The sequence below is a fragment of the Balaenoptera musculus genome, chromosome 12 (genome assembly GCF_009873245.2).
Source record: "Balaenoptera musculus isolate JJ_BM4_2016_0621 chromosome 12, mBalMus1.pri.v3, whole genome shotgun sequence".
Classification (NCBI taxonomy): domain Eukaryota; kingdom Metazoa; phylum Chordata; class Mammalia; order Artiodactyla; family Balaenopteridae; genus Balaenoptera; species Balaenoptera musculus.
Genome location: NC_045796.1, coordinates 13123622 through 13140876, shown reverse-complemented (window position 1 = coordinate 13140876; position 17255 = coordinate 13123622). Strand labels below are relative to the sequence as shown.

General features: G+C 42.5%; 2 protein-coding genes across 2 annotated transcripts in view; one reads left to right on the top strand and one right to left on the bottom strand.

Annotated features, from left to right (window-relative positions):
- The window catches only part of OPRM1 (opioid receptor mu 1), a 168215-nt gene that overhangs the window by 73808 nt on the left and 77152 nt on the right, over window positions 1-17255 (top strand). The window lies entirely within an intron of this gene.
- Window positions 14982-17255, bottom strand: part of IPCEF1 (interaction protein for cytohesin exchange factors 1) — a 164849-nt gene continuing 162575 nt past the window's right edge. The window contains exon 13 of the mRNA XM_036872212.1: window positions 14982-16150. Within this exon, the coding sequence (XP_036728107.1) occupies window positions 15935-16150 (216 nt within the window). The 3' untranslated portion in view covers window positions 14982-15934. The remainder of the gene's footprint in view (window positions 16151-17255) is intronic.

The following is a 17255-nucleotide window of genomic DNA, read 5'->3' as shown; positions in this document are numbered from 1 at the left end:
CGTGAGCGGTCCCCTGTCCATCTTCACTCTGACCATGTTCCCTCGCTCTCATCTGGTAACTGGAGTGTCAGAAAGAGCCCCTAAAGTGGAGGGCGGGGTACGCACTGGAAACATGCTTTTTATTTAGTTATTTAGTTATTTATTTACATCTTTATTGGAGTATAATTGTTTTACAGTGGTGTGTTAGTTTCTGCTTTATAACAAAGTGAATCAGCTATATGTATACATATATCCCCATATCTCCTCCCTCTTGCGCCTCCCTCCCACCCTCCCTATCCCACCCCTCTAGGTGGTCACAAAGCACCGAGCTGATCTCCCTGTGCTATGCGGTTGCTTCCCACTAGCTATCTATTTTACATTTGGTAGCGTCTATGTGTCGATGCTACTCTCTCACTTCGTTCCAGCTTACCCTTCCCCCTCCCCATGTCGGAACACGCTTTTTAGTTTAGAATTGTCCTGAAGGAAAGAAAGGGTGTCACCGTGGCTGCAGCCGTGTCTAACACAGCCATCAGTCTGTAGTACGCTAATACATTTTCAGAGAAGCAGTCAGAGTGGAAAACACTGAAGGACCCCGGCAAGTGTGGGTAGCCGCTAACATCAACTCCTAATGCCTAGCTTGCTAGAAATTTAATCAAGAGCTTTTGATTTTCTCCAGTGTATATAAAATGAAAGACATCATGTGCAGACTGAAACGGCCAGCAACAAGGAACACTGGTCCCACGTGTTACGTTTCCCGGTAAGGATATCTCTTGGCCAAAGTCACACTTGAACCGGTCCTAACCTGCAGGAAGTTGGAGAAACCAGTGTGCAGACTCCAGTAACGACACTCCAGCTCTCAAAGAAAACCAGCACAAGGGGCCTGAAACATTGATATGCAAGTCACTCTCAAGCTATGAGTCAGTTTCTTCTTGAAGCAATTAGCAGTTACCAGCATTTAGTCAGTGAGCAGGGCTCAGGCAGACAGACACTGACAGTCTGTCATTATCACAACGAAAGAACCCACAGCTTTTATCCTCCCCAGAGGAAGTAAGATTTTTAAGGACTCCAACTTTCCATCTCACACTCTTCCCAGACCTATGATTTATTTCATCATCAACCTTAAAAATAAAGTTTAGCCATTTATTTATGAAAGGCTGCTCACAGAAGGGCCTCCCAAGAATCACATGCAGCCTCAGAAAACTCTAAAAAACTACTGGACAGAGAAACAGAGATTTAATAGGTCAACTCCCAGGGGGCGCCACCTCTACATTCACCCCAATTGACTACAGTCTGGGAAAGGGCACCCTTTCTTCAAACTTCCTGCAGACCGCTTCCCTTTCGTTACACCCTAATCACTCAGCTGCTGTTCTGATGTGGTCAAAGCAATCATTATTTGTCACATTCTGATTATAGGCTAATATTAGACCCTGTAGAAGCAAGAATGAACAAATGAGCCATTTATGCTCTCAGCTCTTGAGTAGTAGACCCTACAGTTTTGTCGGAGCTTCAGTAATGGAGCTGCAGTCAAACTGGAGTCAAAGCAAATCCACCTCCAGCTCTTAGTGGATGCACAATTTAGGGCAAAGCATTTAATCACTCTGAGCTTAGTTTCCCCATTTATCAAAAGAATAAAACCTACTTCACAAATCAATAAATGTGATATACCACATTAACAGAATGAAGGATAAAAATAATATTAGTATAAAACATACTGCCTTACACACAATATGTGGGCAATATGTATTAATGTCATTAAGTCACCAGTTTGTCCCTATCTTGACCAGCTGATGAGTATAAATATTCCAGTAAGGAGTAAGGAAATTGAATCAGTAATCAAAAACCTCTAGACAAAGAAAAAGCCAGGACCTAATGTCTTCACTGATATATTCTTCCAAATATTTAAAGAATTAATGCCAAGCCATCTCAAACTCTTCCAAAACAAAGAAGAGGAAGAATCACAAACTCATTTTATGAGGCCAGCATTACCCAAAGCCAGACAACAATACTACAAAAAAAAAAAAAAAAAATTATGGGCCAATATCACCGATTAGCATAGATAGAAATATTCTCAACAAAATACTAGCAAACCAAATTCAACAGCACATTAAAAGGATCATACACAATAATCAAATGGGATTTATCCATGGGATTCAAGGATGGCTTAACATACACAAATCAATAAATGTGATATACCACATTAACAGAATGAAGGATAAAAATCATATGATCATCTCAATAGATGCAGAAAAAGCATGTGACAAAATAAAACATCCTTCCATGATAAAATCTCTCAGTAAGTTCGAAGGAATACACCTCAACCTAGTTAAGGCTATATGTGGCAAACTCACAACTTACATCATACTCAATGGTAAGCTGAAAACTTTTCCTCTAAGATCAGGAACAAGGCATTGATGCCCAGTCTTGTCACTTCTATTCACTATTGTACTGGAAGTCCTAGACAGAGCAATTGGACAAGAAAAACAAAAAGCATCCAAATTGGAGAGAAAAGGTAAAATTGTCTCTGTTGGCAGATGGCATGATTTTATAGACAAAAAAATCCTAAAGAAGAAAATTCTGTATTTGTGACAGCATAGATGAACTTGAAGGACATTATGCTAAGTGAAAGAAGACAGGCACAGAAAGGCAAATACTGCATGATCTCACTTATATTTGGAATCTAAAAAAGTCAAATTGATAGACGCAGAGATTAGAATGGCAGTTGCCAGGGGGTAGGGGGATAGGGCAAAGGGGGAGATGTTAGTCAAAGGGCTCTAAAGCTCAGAATTTCTGGCCATCTGTCACAATGCACAGCATTGTGACTGTAGTTAATAATACAGTACTATATAACTGAAATTTGCTAAGAGAGTAGATCTTAAATATTCTCACCACACACACAAAAAAGTGATAGCTTTGTGAGTTAGTTACGTTAGTTAGCTTGACTGTGATAATCATTTCACAGCATATACATATATCAAAACATCACTTTGTATACCATAAGTATATCCAATTTTTATTTGTCATTTACACCTCAATAAAACTTGGGGAAAATTCCAGCAAGGTTTTTTCCTAGATATAGACAAGATTATTCTAAAATTTACATGAAAGGACAAAGAGCTAGAATAGCTAAAATATTTTGCAAAAGAAAATAAAGTGGGAGGAAGCAGTCTGCCTGATTTCAATTTCTATTTATATAGCTACAGTAATCAAGACTGTGGGATACTGGCAGAGGGAGACACACATAGATCAAATGAACAGAACAGAGAACTCAGAAATAGATCCACACAAATATGCCAAACTAATTTTGACAAAGGTGCAAAAATTCAATGGAAGAAAGATAACATTTTTAAACAAGTGGTTCTGGAGCAATTGGACATCCAGAGGCAAAAATTAACCTCAATTCATAAGATAAGAAAAGTATCACACTGTCCTTGATAAAATGGGCTAATGATAAGACAATATTAGGATGAGACATCTCTGCAAGGCAGTATGATTTTTTTTAACTTTTTATTTTATATTGTAGTATAGGTGATTAACAATGTTGTGTTAGTTTCAGGTGTATAGCAAATTGATTCAGTTACACATATACATGTATCTATTCCTTTGCAAATTCTTTTCTCATTTAGGTTGTTACATAATTTAGGTCGAGCAGAGTTCCCTGTGCTATACAGTAGGTCCTTGTTGGTTATCCATTTTAAATATAGCAGTGTGTAAATGTCAATTCCAAGCTCCCTAACTCTCCCTCGCCACCACCATTCCCCCCTGGTAACCATTTTTAGAGAGGTATTTGCTTAACTTGGATGTTTAGGTAAAGAAAGTGAGAAAGAAAATCTCACAATCCAACTCTGATCAATAATTTGCAAAGATAGGTGATGACAAGAGTAAACACTTAAATTCCAACCAATGCTTTAAGGGTATGAAATGGAGCATTTTGTGCATAATGTATAAAACTAAGATGTGTTGTGTGGTTGCTAATGAATGATTCTGACTTCACTCATGGATTGGATGATACTTAAGGTATATTAAGGTGATGGGTTAGGAGTGTGAAGTAAAGAGCGTTTGCATTCTGGGTTTATTCTCAGGGCTGACAAATTATTGAGCAAGGAGAAATACAGTATCATCCTCACTATACTGTGCTTCCCCGGGTGACCTTATGCAGCACAGAACAAAAAGAGCCCCCCATGTGAACAAAACAAACAGAGAGCTGGATAACTGTCTTAGATAAGTTTCCATAGAAGCATGGCGCGAGACAGAGATATTTGTTGAAGTGATGTATTGAGGTGTGCCCTCAGGAAGAGGGACATGGGTGAACAGGACAGGGTAGGGGAAGAAAACTAATGAACAAAGTGGTTTGGATGTAAACTAGCTTTGATCTGATCTCAAGGGCCACTCTGAAGTACACATTGCACCACAGAGTTGGTCCTATCTTAATACAAGGGACACAAATTTGTACCCTCGTAAACCAGTTAATATTGCTCCCCGGCCTCTGGGGGAGAAGGGGGGAGAGGAAGCAGGAGGACAGCCTGTAAGAAGGCAACTGCTATTCAGCCAAAGGCCAATCTCTGGTGAAAGGGGCAGTAGTGAGCTGTTAGCAGCCAACATTCACTGGGGTTTGGGTCTGTCTGGATCTGAACCATGTACCATCTACATCCAAAGGAGTCTACCTCCTGAGCTCTTATTCTTGATTTTCATAGTGTTTACTATATTTAGGCACAGTCACAATTTCTGAGCAAACTTCTAAGAGGCAAGTTAGGATGATGAACTATAGCCCAGCTGCGCCATTGGTCCTAAGGCTTCCATTGACACTTTATCTCCTTCCTCCAGCACACATCCTAGATTCCCCTTGCCTTGCACGTCTGCTCTCTGTGGTCCAGATCCCCACCCCTGAGCTGTCAGAGCTCCTGGTCACCATACACTTCTCAGGCCGGTTGCTGTACTTGCCCTTGTACTGGGCAGGTTATAACTGGGCATGAGTACCAAGAGATGCCCCAGTGGATTGTCTGAGTGCCAAATGCAATTTTCCCTTTTCCATTATGTAGCAGCGATCTTATCTCTTCGTGATTATCATAGTCAATGATCCCTGCCGGTATGGTAGAGCCTTTCACTGCCTGCTGGTCTCCTAGCCTGAGGAACTAGGTGGCAGCCATAGTCTTTGGTTTATTGGGATTCTTATGCCCATCCCCACCCCTATCTCATAGAAGTAGGACCTCTAGACCCACAGAGCCTGACGCTGTAGGGATGGAAAACACAAATTCCCCAACTTAATCACTTGGAGTGATGTTGGCCAGTCCCAACTGGCCAGTCCTATTTTGGGACTCTTGTTCCCTGACTTCTGTAATTTAGCCTGTTGTGAATAGGGTACCATACAATGGCCACTGGCTTTTGAAAAGTACAGTATATTCTGAAGGATGGCGCTCCACTCTCATAATGTGTCTCCTACCAGTAGGTGCCTCAGCTGCCCCTTCAAGAGACCTTTCCAAAGTTCTTTCAGGCCAGCAGCTTCTGAACGTACAGCATGTGATAGAGCCACTGGGTCTCACGGTCATGTGCTCACTGCCTCACTTCCTTGGCCGCACAGCAGGCTGCTTGTTAAGGTAATGCTCTTAGTCTACTCAGGTGCTCTGACAAAATACCATAAAGCAGGTGGCTTGTCAACAACAGAAATTCCTTTCTCAGTTCTGGGCGCTGGAAGTCTGAGATCAGGGTGCCAGTGTGATCGGGTTCAGGCCAGAGCCCTCTTCTGGGTTGCAGACTCCTGATTTCTCACTGGATTGTCACATGGTGGAGAGAGAATGAGCTTCTTATAAGGTCACAATCCCATTCATGAGGGCTTCATCCTCATGACCTAATTACCTCCCAAAGGCCCCACTTCTAAATAGCATCACATTGGGGATTTGATTTCAACATATGAATTTTGGAGGGACACAAACATTCAGTCCATAACGGTGATGTTATTCAGAATCCCGTGCGTAGATCAGACATTCTGTGAGCCTTGGATGAATCCATATGTGGATCCTCACCAATCCCAGTCAGGGTGAAACACTGCGTTTTCCCAGATGGAAGGGGTCCAACCTAATCAACTTGCCAACAGGTAGCTGCTTGGTCTCCTCAAAGCATGATACCTCCTTGGGACTCAGCATTGGTTTTGTTACTAGTGGGTGAGACATTCAGTCGGAGCAGGAGCTTTCCCCCTTGAGGAGGGAGCATGCGATTTGAGGCCCATGGTTAACCTCTATCTCTGCCACTATGGTTTCTCCCTCATGAGCCCGTGTGCAAGCCCTGGGGTGGTCAATGCCAGAGCTTAGTGGACATCAGTTGGCTGACTCATCCGTCTACTAGGTTGCTTGGTGCTTCTTCAGAAAAGGATGCTCTCTGATGGGTATTAACATTCAGTACAAAGATCAGATTCTCACATATTATGCCCACTCCCATGGGTAGATCCTCAAGCTTCGCCCCCAGACCTCTTTGTCCTCAGTGTTACTTGGGCCACCCCTCTCTCCACGCAAAGTGGAGAACCAGTCGCACTGCCTGAAGCTCTGACTCCTGGGTGGTTTGCTGCTCACCACTGGCTTTCAGAGTCACCCATAAGTGAGACTATAGGGCAGTTCATTTTTGGCTTAAACTAACATATAAAGTCAACCCACCAATTATCTAGGTTCAGGCATTTTCCTCTTCTGTCTGACAATGAAAACTTCCCATGGCGTCAATGTTAAACTAAGGGAGATGACGGTGCAAGAGTGATAGGTGGCGTAGATGCCTGATGCACCTGTTTATGCCATTTCCTTGTGCCCTCTAGAGCTGCTTAAGCCCAGTCTTGGCTGTGCCCCTTCCATTTTACAATAAATTACTTCTGGACCACCCTAAAGTTATGTCTAGCAGTACTCACCTCTTGATGGTTAGTTCTGGCTGCAAAGTCAGCAGGTATGCCATGGCATGGCCTTGGTCCAGAATCCTAGGGAATCTGTGCCGTGACTCTCATGTTGAAAGCTGTCATAGACTCCACATTATTTCTTTCTGTGTTGTATAAATCTCTACTACCATGGGAGCTGCCAAATCACACAGCCCAAGCAAGAGGATTACTTGCACCACAGCTTATTCTTACTGTAGAGCCCATTCTTGTTCTGGCCTCTAAAAGCTTTCCCTGTCACTCAGTGGATAAAGTCAGAACAATCCTCCCAATTACAGGATATGTTGCCTTCAAAACTTGAGCAGTCTCACGAAGCATAGTGCTTCTTTCTTATTGGTAGTAGTCTAAGGCATGGTAACTAGCCCTTTGCTTGAGATGTCCTGGTTTTCCCCAAGCAATTGGACCCCTAGATATTTCACATATTTAGCAAGATTTTGAATCTTTGTAGGGTTTATCTATCACGCTCTGGAGTTCCTGTGTCAAATCATAGCCTCCAAAGCACCTGCCACTTCTTGCTCATCAAGTTTTTATTGTTTATTACATGACGTCATCGATATGGTAAATCAATGTGATTTTCTGTGGAATGTCCTAATGGTCTGGTTCCCTTTTAACTATTTTGTGATACATAGCAAGAGAATAAACATAGACCTGGGGCGAGACCATAAATGTATATTGTCAACCATCTCATATAAATGTAAAATGAAGGATATTGAAGAGAATCCCCTTACCCAGCCAAGGTCTATGTACTTGAGGCTGTAATCTGCTCTAGTAAAGGGACCACATCCAACACCGCAGCTACAGTTGGGGTTATAACTTGGTTAAGCTTGCAAGGATCCACCGTAATTTGCCATGATTCATCTTGGTTTTTCAGGAGACAATCTTGTAAATTGAATAGGTATGAGTGGGAACCACTACCCCTGTACCTTAAAGTCTTTTAGGGTGGCACTAATCTCTGCCATTCCCCTTGATGCAGTGTTGATTTTCATTTACTATCTTTCCTGAAGAAGGCAGCTTCAGGGACTTCTATTTGGCCTTTTTTTTTTACTACAATAGCTATTACTGGTCAAAGAACTGACATGAGAAGTCTTCCAGCTGCTAAGCATGGCATTTCCAATTGTACATTTAGAAATAAGAGGGAGTTCCCCGGTGGTCCAGTGGTTAAGACCCCGCACTTCTACTGCAAGGGGTGCGGGTTCAATCCCTGGTCAGGGAACTAAGATACCGCATGTCACATGGTGTGGCCAAAAAATTTTTTAAAAAAAGATAAAGAAAGAAAGAAATTAGAGGACATAGGCCATTTATCACTTGGCGTGTATATGCCCCTCCCCTCCCCTAACCCATTGGCCATATTATTTGGGGGTGGTTCCTGAGAATCAGCAACAATTTGGACCCCTTATCCAATTTCCCTTGAAGATATTTCTACATACTGTTGGCTTCCCATGTATTTTTGTCTCTGGGGTACCATCTTCTATTAGCAGTCTCCAAAGATCCATACGGTCAGCACCAGACCCAGGCTGTCACTACTGTCCGTTACAGTAATTCTGACTACCTTGCTTGTGACTGTCAAGTGCTGCCATCTGGCCTCGGCAATTATTGGCCACGGCCATCCTGGTTGAGGATGAGGAGCATAGCGTCCTGGCCTGAGTGGCTCTCATTTAGCTGAGAACAGTTTTCTGGAAAAGGGGGATGCTGTTAAGTGCAAATCCTGAGGCGTGAAAGCTCTGGCCAAGTGAGGGGGTCTGGGCAGGCATCCACGGTGTCCTCGACCATAACCTTTGTGCTAGGATAGTAACTGGCAGAATACCCAGGCCCCCTGTTTGCCTGGGAGTTTTGTCCCTTCCCCACACCACCTGCTCTGGACAGAACTGCCAACACACAGTCAGCAGAGACTTCGGTGTAGGCAGAGTGCTTATGACTTCCTAAACCACGAGACTGGATAAACAAGCAGAGCAGCATCAAGGAATTACCTGTAAAGATAGGCTTGTTTGGGTTTTTTAAGAGAAAAGGCAAATATAATACTCGGATTGTGATTTATGAGGACCAGGACCTATCGAAAGTCTATGCCTATCAGTACATTTGAACATTATAACGCTCTCACAAGAGTCTCTGCGACTCTTTCATGGGAGAGGAAGCTGGGACTCGGCCAGAGCCCTCAGTCAGTCTGACATGGCACAGAGCAGCTCATAAACCTAAGATTGTGAGGACTAAATTATCCTCTGCATCATGATACTCAGTTCTCAAAAGTGACATTCTAATCCTTTGTCTTTAAATGCAGGTATTATTAAAACTTGATCTGATTGTGAAACTACTGTACCTGTCAAACCTGTGTATGTGTGACTTTAAAAACTAGAAATTTTTCCCCTTTCTCCTCGTAAAGATGGAATTACTTTTCCTGTGGTGAACATACTCTGATGAAATCAAATTCAAGCCACATGGTATGACAAAGGATTTCATGCTTGTCATGAAAATTTAGACATCCTGGAATTTCTGGAAGAAATTGATGGTTCAGGGGGGACTAAGCAGGATATTTGAAATGGAGGTTTACAGTCGACAGAATGATGACCATGAATCACTGGACCTGAGTCTATGTTACAAAAGGGAATTAAGGTTGCAGGTTGTATTCAGGTTGCTGAAACAGAGAAGGTCGCCTGCATTATCCAGGTGGGCCCAATGTAATCATAGGGTCCTTAAAAGAGTCAGTCTGATATATACACTACCAAATGTAAAATAGATAGCTAGTGGGAAGCAGCCGCATAGCACAGGGAGATCAGCTCGGTGCTTTGTGACCACCTAGAGGGGTGGGATAGGGAGGGTGGGAGGGAGGCGCAAGAGGGAGGAGATATGGGAACATATGTATATGTATAACTGATTCACTTTGTTATAAAGCAGAAACTAACACACCATTGTAAAGCAATTATACTCCAATAAAGACGTTAAAAAACAAAAACAAAAAGAGTCAGTCTGGGGAAGGTGTGACTAGAGAGAAAAGGTATAGAGAGATACCTTGCTGCCTTTGAAGATGGAGGAGGAGGCAAAGAACATGGGTGACCTGGAGAGGGCAAGGAAATACATTCTTCCTTGGAGGTTCCCGAAAGAACACAGTTCTGACCACACCTTGACTTTAGCTCAAGGAAACCGGTGTCAGACTTCTGAATCCACAACTGGAAGAAAACACAATTTTTAAGCTACTGCATTTGTGATGATTTGGTACAGCAGCAATGGGAAACTAATGCAAGATTGTTCTAGAAATCAAGAACATACTGTATCAATGCCTTTTGCTAATCTCTTTGGTCTAGAATAATTTTTACTGCTTCCGTGTGGGAGCCTAGACAGATCTGGTGTTGGCAGATGGAGGAAAAAGAGGATGGGCCTCAGCATGTAAAGTGAAAATTTGGAGAGAGAGAGGAAAAAAAATAACACTTTGTGTAGACAGCAAACAAGGAGGTGCGAATCAAGTTCAGTGCAGGCTAACTTCCTCTCATCAGTGGATCCAGAATAAAGGCAATTTATTATGCTACTTCAATATTTTCTTTGTTCCTTTTTCACAGAGATAGCTTATGAATTTTAAGGAACTTACGTGTTTCCGGTTGTAACTTTTATAATCTTCAAATTTTTAAGATTCTCTAAACAAAATGTGGGTGCCTAATAATGAGTCAAATTGTGTGCACCGACAATTGTGAAAAATATAAATATCTCGGTACGAAGAAACCTGTAAGCTGAAGACCATTGGAGGAGGCCACATTAGATTTCTCAACATAATTAAATCTTTCATTTAATAATAAAAACATCGATCGTCTCGAATCAATTATTTTGCGGCTGCCACCAGAGGGCGCTATAACCTTTTGTAGATGATAAAAACCCAGCCATTCCACACTTCCCAAGGAGTTTTTATTTTGAGGAAGCAACATTGCAGGGCAGAAAACAAACACCAGTGGGACATTTCCAATGTTTTCCATGTCATTTTACTAGATCTATTTTCTCCTGTTTTTATTTTTATCTTACAAGTCATCCTCAAACACATAAAGCAGGAGAAATGAGTCATGCCTCTTTTTTCAGTTCGGTCAAAGAGGGTAGAAGACAGAGAACAAAAGTACGATGAGATTGAATGTATCATTTCTACGTTAACATCTTGCCCCCAAACACCATGCAGTGCAAAAAGTCACATCCCCATCATGCAAGGACATTAAAATGGTGGTTTAAAATCCTGGGCTTTATTAAGAGATGCTGGACGTCTCCCTGGGGCATGCTTCCCCTTTGGACTCAAAGAAATAGCAAAACAGGGCAGTGAAGTCTTCTCACAGCAGGAGAAATAGAACTATTTTTTTAAATACCGAATCTATTTTTTCTTCTTCGTTTTCTCTGTAGTCTGTGGTGACGTGAGGAAGAATAAAGATGTGCAGAGGAGGCAAGAGCACCACTTCCTGTCTCACAACATAGAGAAACACGTAGCTGTTCGTTATCTTGTTCCCTGAGACGAGCAGCTCTCAGGGCTGGGTGGAAGGATTGCCCATCCCCAGTCCATTTCCTATGAGTGGTTAAAATCTAGTTTCAGGGGCTTCCATTTTTAGTGACATATTACAAAACCACAGGCAGGACAGTCACCTCACATTTCTAGGACTCCATTCCTCTTATACGTGTACAAAATAAAATTGAAAGGTGAAATAAATTGGAAAACCCCAATCAAATATCAAATTCTATTAGACGAAGAATAGAGGCATCCTAAAACTTCATTTGGACACGGCAGCTTTGCAACATAAAGTGACTGTTGGATGGGCACCTTCTGTACCTAAATTACTCACTCAAGCTTCTGTGTGGCCTCATCAAAATATTATCTTTCAATCAGAGTATCGTACAAAGAGGTACGTGTCCATGAATTTAAATATGGCTGGAATGGGTATAGCACCTCTCTTCAAAAGACTTAAAAGTATCTGGTTCGTCTCTATGATATTGTTTGTGATTTAGAGGCTGTCTGAGGAAATTAGCATAATTACATGAAAAGGAATGGAGAGGAAAGTTAAGGTCCTAACCCTTAATTAATCACTAAGCTCCGTCTCTGGCACCTCCTGACACGTTTTAAAAGGAAAACAAAATACATGGATCCCTTTCATCCAAGGATCTCACAGCTCCTAACAAGCAGTGTACTTTACAGAAGGAAGGAAAGGAAGCAGAGTGATAAGTTGCACCCCAAGCCACAGCCAGCCCAGCAGCAGGTCACTGCAGGAGGGACAGTACCTTTCAGGCCATGAGGAAGAGACTGAACTCAAGGAAAAGGGGCCCTTGGGTTTCCAGCGGATGACCTCGCAAAAGCCACCACGGCCCTGTGCCCATTGCAGCGCGATGGCATGTGCAGTCCAAGGCCAGCTGCTGGGTCCCCGCAGCCACTGCACAAGGCAGAGGTAGAGGGAGGAGGGAGACTCAAGCTCACGTGCTGGCTGTACCACGTGGGGCTCTCCGCAAGGCACCTCACCCCTTGGTCACGAGGAGTAATGGTAATCCACAGCCGTCCCCAGTATTACAGAGACCCCTGGGGAGAGGGAGGGGGAGACTGAAACACCCCCATTTGCAAACTACGAAGTGCTACTTAAACCCAAGGCATCATCGTTTCACCATCACCGTGAAATCTGACTCCAGCACAATCTCTTTCTCAGTCTTGCTTCCTGGAATCTTCATAACAGTGTGCTTTAGAGTCTTCCTGGGACTTGGATGTTATGCTGAGGCTGTGGCACAACTAAGAAGTATTAAAAGCAATAGATACCCTTCAAGTGTGGGACGCGACTCAGCAAGAGGTACTGCAATGGTCCAGCCATTGAGACCATCACATCAGGCACCAGTTTGGGTCTACAGGTCACCAACGGAGGGAAGCAGTCCCTCAACCACAACCCCAAAGAGGAGTCCAATCCGGATCCTAATCATGGCAGGTGCCGCAGTTTTGGATCCAGTTATGCTCAGAGATTCTCCACTTCCTGAGTGGCCATGGTCGTGTGCCATTCTGCAGCCCTCGGAGCCCGTGACAACAGTGGTGGGTTTAGGAGTGTCCCCTTAGAGCCCACGAAAGGGCCCAAAATCCATTTCAGAGATGGTCCAATCCCCAGGAGTACACCAGAAATAATCCAATTGTCTCAATATCCTTCGGACCAGAAAAATGGCTTGAGGCCAAGAGAGACTTGCTGACGTTACTTCTGAAGAATGTCACCCCCTCTTCCTCCCACTGCCCTCTCTCCCCTCAACCCTCCTCAGCGGTCAGAGCTGAAAGTGGGAACTCACAGCAGCAGCGCCCCTACTTCCCAGCACAACATAACACAGAGTGAAAGCATCCTCAGAAGGGAAGTCACAAGCGAGCAGGTGAGTTTGGTCTAGAAGAGCCGGGTGCGAAATCGTGCATCTCAGTTTAACTTTCATTTGGGAGGTTCTGCATAGTAACTGTTCTAACAAAGCAAAAACATCTCGACTAACTTGACTTTGAAAAGTAACTGAAAAGCTGGATTGAGTAATCTCACGGATCTGTTTTGCCTTTAAGTTGGAGTGGTACCAATGGACTTAAAAAGGTCAGTTAAATATGTCTTCATGAAAAGTCAAAGTAAAGCGTTAGAATATATTTGCAAGCCCTGGCCAAAAGCTTTCAAAGCACTTCACTTTAGGAAAAGCTGGTTTAACGTTTATAGGTTGGTGATGGAAACCAAAGAGAAAAAGGTAGAAGAATGCCTTATCATACCATCCTTTCCTCCGTGATTATCTCTCCTTTTCTCACCACTTTGGTTACTTTGTGAATCCTAAACAGTCCACCTAATTACGGGAAGAATTAGATGCTGCTAATTACAGAAAGAATCAATGCTGATTTCTAGAGTAAAGAGATTAAAGCACTGGCCTTCAAACCAGAAACTTCAGGGTCCAATCTGAGGACCTAAATGTTTGCTTCTCTCTGTGCCAACAGTAAACTCACAGAGGGCCGGGTCCCCTCTTCTGCAGGGTCTGAGCCCTGCCCAGCTCGCTCCACCTGTTGCAGCAGCACCTAAATGTTTACTGGGCCAAACTGACTAGCATGGCCTTTCAGAAGCTTCTAGTATTACAACTTGCTTCCTGGTTTTGTTTTGTTTTTTTCTTAATGCTAAGGTTGTTTTTTGTTTACAAAGTATTAAGACTTCTTAGTAAAGCTTAGGGAAAATTTCAACAACTATTTCCATTTAGTTCGAAGATAAAATTCAGTGGGTTATTTCCATTTGAATGTCAAGCCACATACTTTGACACTATAAAGCCAACATGTTGTGTTGACAATTTGCTAGGGGTTAGGCCAAAATGGGTCTTTGATGGGTTGTGGTTATTCTTATGGTGAGAAGTATTCATGGTGATTAGTGGGTGAAAACTTTCCTATTGTTTCTCTAATAAAATGAGTTCTCTTAAATGGTAAACCCCAAAATTTCTATTGGTCTTCCGTCAAAAAACTGCATTAATTGTGCTTCATCTGGCTTAGGCTATGTAGGCATAAATGGCATAAAACTTAAAGTATATTTACTAGAAGGGATAACGTAAGAGGAAAGTCCTTTTCTGGTTAGGAGAATGGTTTACAACAGATAGAAATCTAAGCATTCTGGAGAGAGAGAGAAAAAAGAGAGAGAGAAGCAGAGAGAAAAGCCAGAAAATAAAGATTATTAATGCATGCCCTACATTTATCCCACAAGATTTCCTGAGCATTCCTCAGACATTATAGTGCAACATAATAACTCCAATGAATCAATAGTATTCCTATTTTTCTCAAGCAAAAAGTATATACTTTGAAATATATACTGAACAAAACATATAATAGTATATCATCTTTTAAGACACTAGTAATTTGAACTTCTATAAATATTCTTAAATAACAAACATATTATATTTAGCTATTCACATAGGACACAAAGTGACACATAAACATACAAAAATAAAACAGTCATGTTTTAACTCTTCTGTTGTTTCTGTTGGGTTGGTTTTTTTTTAGATACTAAAGATATTAAAACAATTCAGACACCAGAATCATCTTGTCAATATTGATCCTGGGGAATCTGGATGTACATTTATATATTTTTTTATTTACTTACTTATTTATTTATTTATTTTAGGCCGTGCCGCGCTGCCTGGGGGACCTTAGTTCCCCAACCAGGAATTGAACCCGGCCCCTCGGCAGTGAGACCGTGGAGTCCTAACCACTGGACTGCCAGGGAAGTCCCTGGTTGTACATTTATACTGTGCATAGCTACCACACCCAAGGACAAATGCAGTAAACATTCCTCGCTGGACATATTACTATGTCCTACAGTGGTTTAGAAAAGCTCGGAGGGAATAGAGGTGTCCAAGTGTAATAAGAGAGTTTTCTTTAGCTGTTCTGTGGAAAGGAAACATTAATCAGATCCCTTACCCAAACGGGAAAAAGTCTGAAAATATTAAGCTGTCCTTTGAGTGAGTGGAATATAGGACACGCCTCCTCCTTGGGCGCTCCCGTACGCCATTTGCTATGAAGTATTTCTCAACACGTGGAAAAGGCACCACCATTCTGGACCAAAGGCAAGGGATTTGGGTTCCACAATACCACATCTGTCCTGCTCCGGTTACTGCTACAGATAGCATTCCTCCACTCAAAAGATGACTTGGGGAACTCAGCTACCCAACCAGATGGAATATATACATTCTTCTTTTGGAAAACAGAGTATTTCTATGAATAAGTATCCCTGGTAAAAAGTGATCTTTTGTCCATGGAATGTTGTCATTCTCTTGAGAGCAACAAACAGAGGTGACAGTTCTCACATCCCACCCAGAACTTAGCATGGCCGGGGGCTCCCAGAATGAACACAGAGACCATTTGCTCAGCTGGACTCCATCCCTCCAGCTGGGGTGGAAGCACTGAAACTGGTGATGCAGCATCAGTGTTTGTCTTCACCCCAGTTGCATCCCTAGAGGAGGAGCTGGTGCTTCCAGGAAATAGCTTTCAGTTTTCCTTTATAAGGAAAAATGTTAAGCTACTACAACATCTTGAAGAGTTGCTTGGGGTAAGATAGAGGGGGAGAGCATCGTGGCTTGTTCTCAAATAGAATTTTCAATGCAGGCAGAGGAAGGTGGTTTCTCGAGTCCCTGGAGGGAGCCTTCGGGGGTAGACATAGGCGTCCTCTGCTGCTGATGCTGCTGGTAGATATCCTGGATGAGCAGGGTGTTCACGACCTTCCACTCCCTGTACTTCCTGGCCGTCAGCTTCGGATCATCCAGCAGCTGGTTAATCATGGCCAGGTCATGTTCTTTACACTGTCCAAGTAGAAAAAAAAAAGAGAGAGGGTGAGATGTGGTGACTGCCTTAATTTCAATAAACCATCTTCAGCCCTTTTACAAATAAACGCACATATACCTTGACCGTAAAATTATCAAAGTGTTTTTACATATTAATATTCAAGTCCCTACAACAACCCTAAGAGATATGGCAAGACACCCATTTACATAGGCTGACCACAAAGAAGGTAAGCATCCCACCCAAGACTTAGGGGAAGAACTAGGCATATAACCAAGGTCTCCTATGTCGCTCTTCCCTGATCAATCCACTATTCCACACTACAGTCATATTTCTATCTCGGTGTGAGCTTTATTCCTCCTGGAATGGATAATTCTATAATCATGCCGTTAACCATCCAAACTTCACTAAGTTAAGTTGGGACATAGTACTTTTCCTAAGACATAAGTCAGTACAAAAATACATCTTTTTATAGATAGATAGATAGAGATAGAGATATATATTGGATCTGGCCCAACACTGAAATAACCCACTTAATAACTCATTAGTTGCCTTATGCTTTGCATATATCTTACCCTTTTTCCTTAAGAAAATCCCTTTATCAGGGAGCTCATTATATTGGGATAATCCTATTCCTTTTTAGGGACTTCCCTGGTGGCGCAATGGTTAAGAATCCACCTGCAAATGCAGGGGACACGGGTTCGAGCCCTGGTCCGGGAAGATCCCACATGCCACGGAGCAACTAAGCCCGTGCGCCACAGCTACTGAGCCTGCACTTTAGAGCCCACAGGCCACAACTACTGAGCCCGTGGGACACAACTACTGAAGCCCGTGTGCCTAGATCCTGTGCTCTGCAACAAGAGAAGCCACCGCAATGAGAAGCCCGCGCACCGCAATGAAGAGTAGCCGCCGCTCGCCACAACTAGAGAAAGCCCGTGCACAGCAATGAAGACCCGATGCAGCCAAAAATAAATAAATTTATTTAAAAAAAAATATATATCTTTTTATTTTTTATTAAATTCTACCAGTTTTTAATAAATTTCACACATTTATTTAATATATACAGAATAAATATGTAGGCTATCATTTTATTCAAAGAAAAGACTATTAAGCTTCTATCCAAAT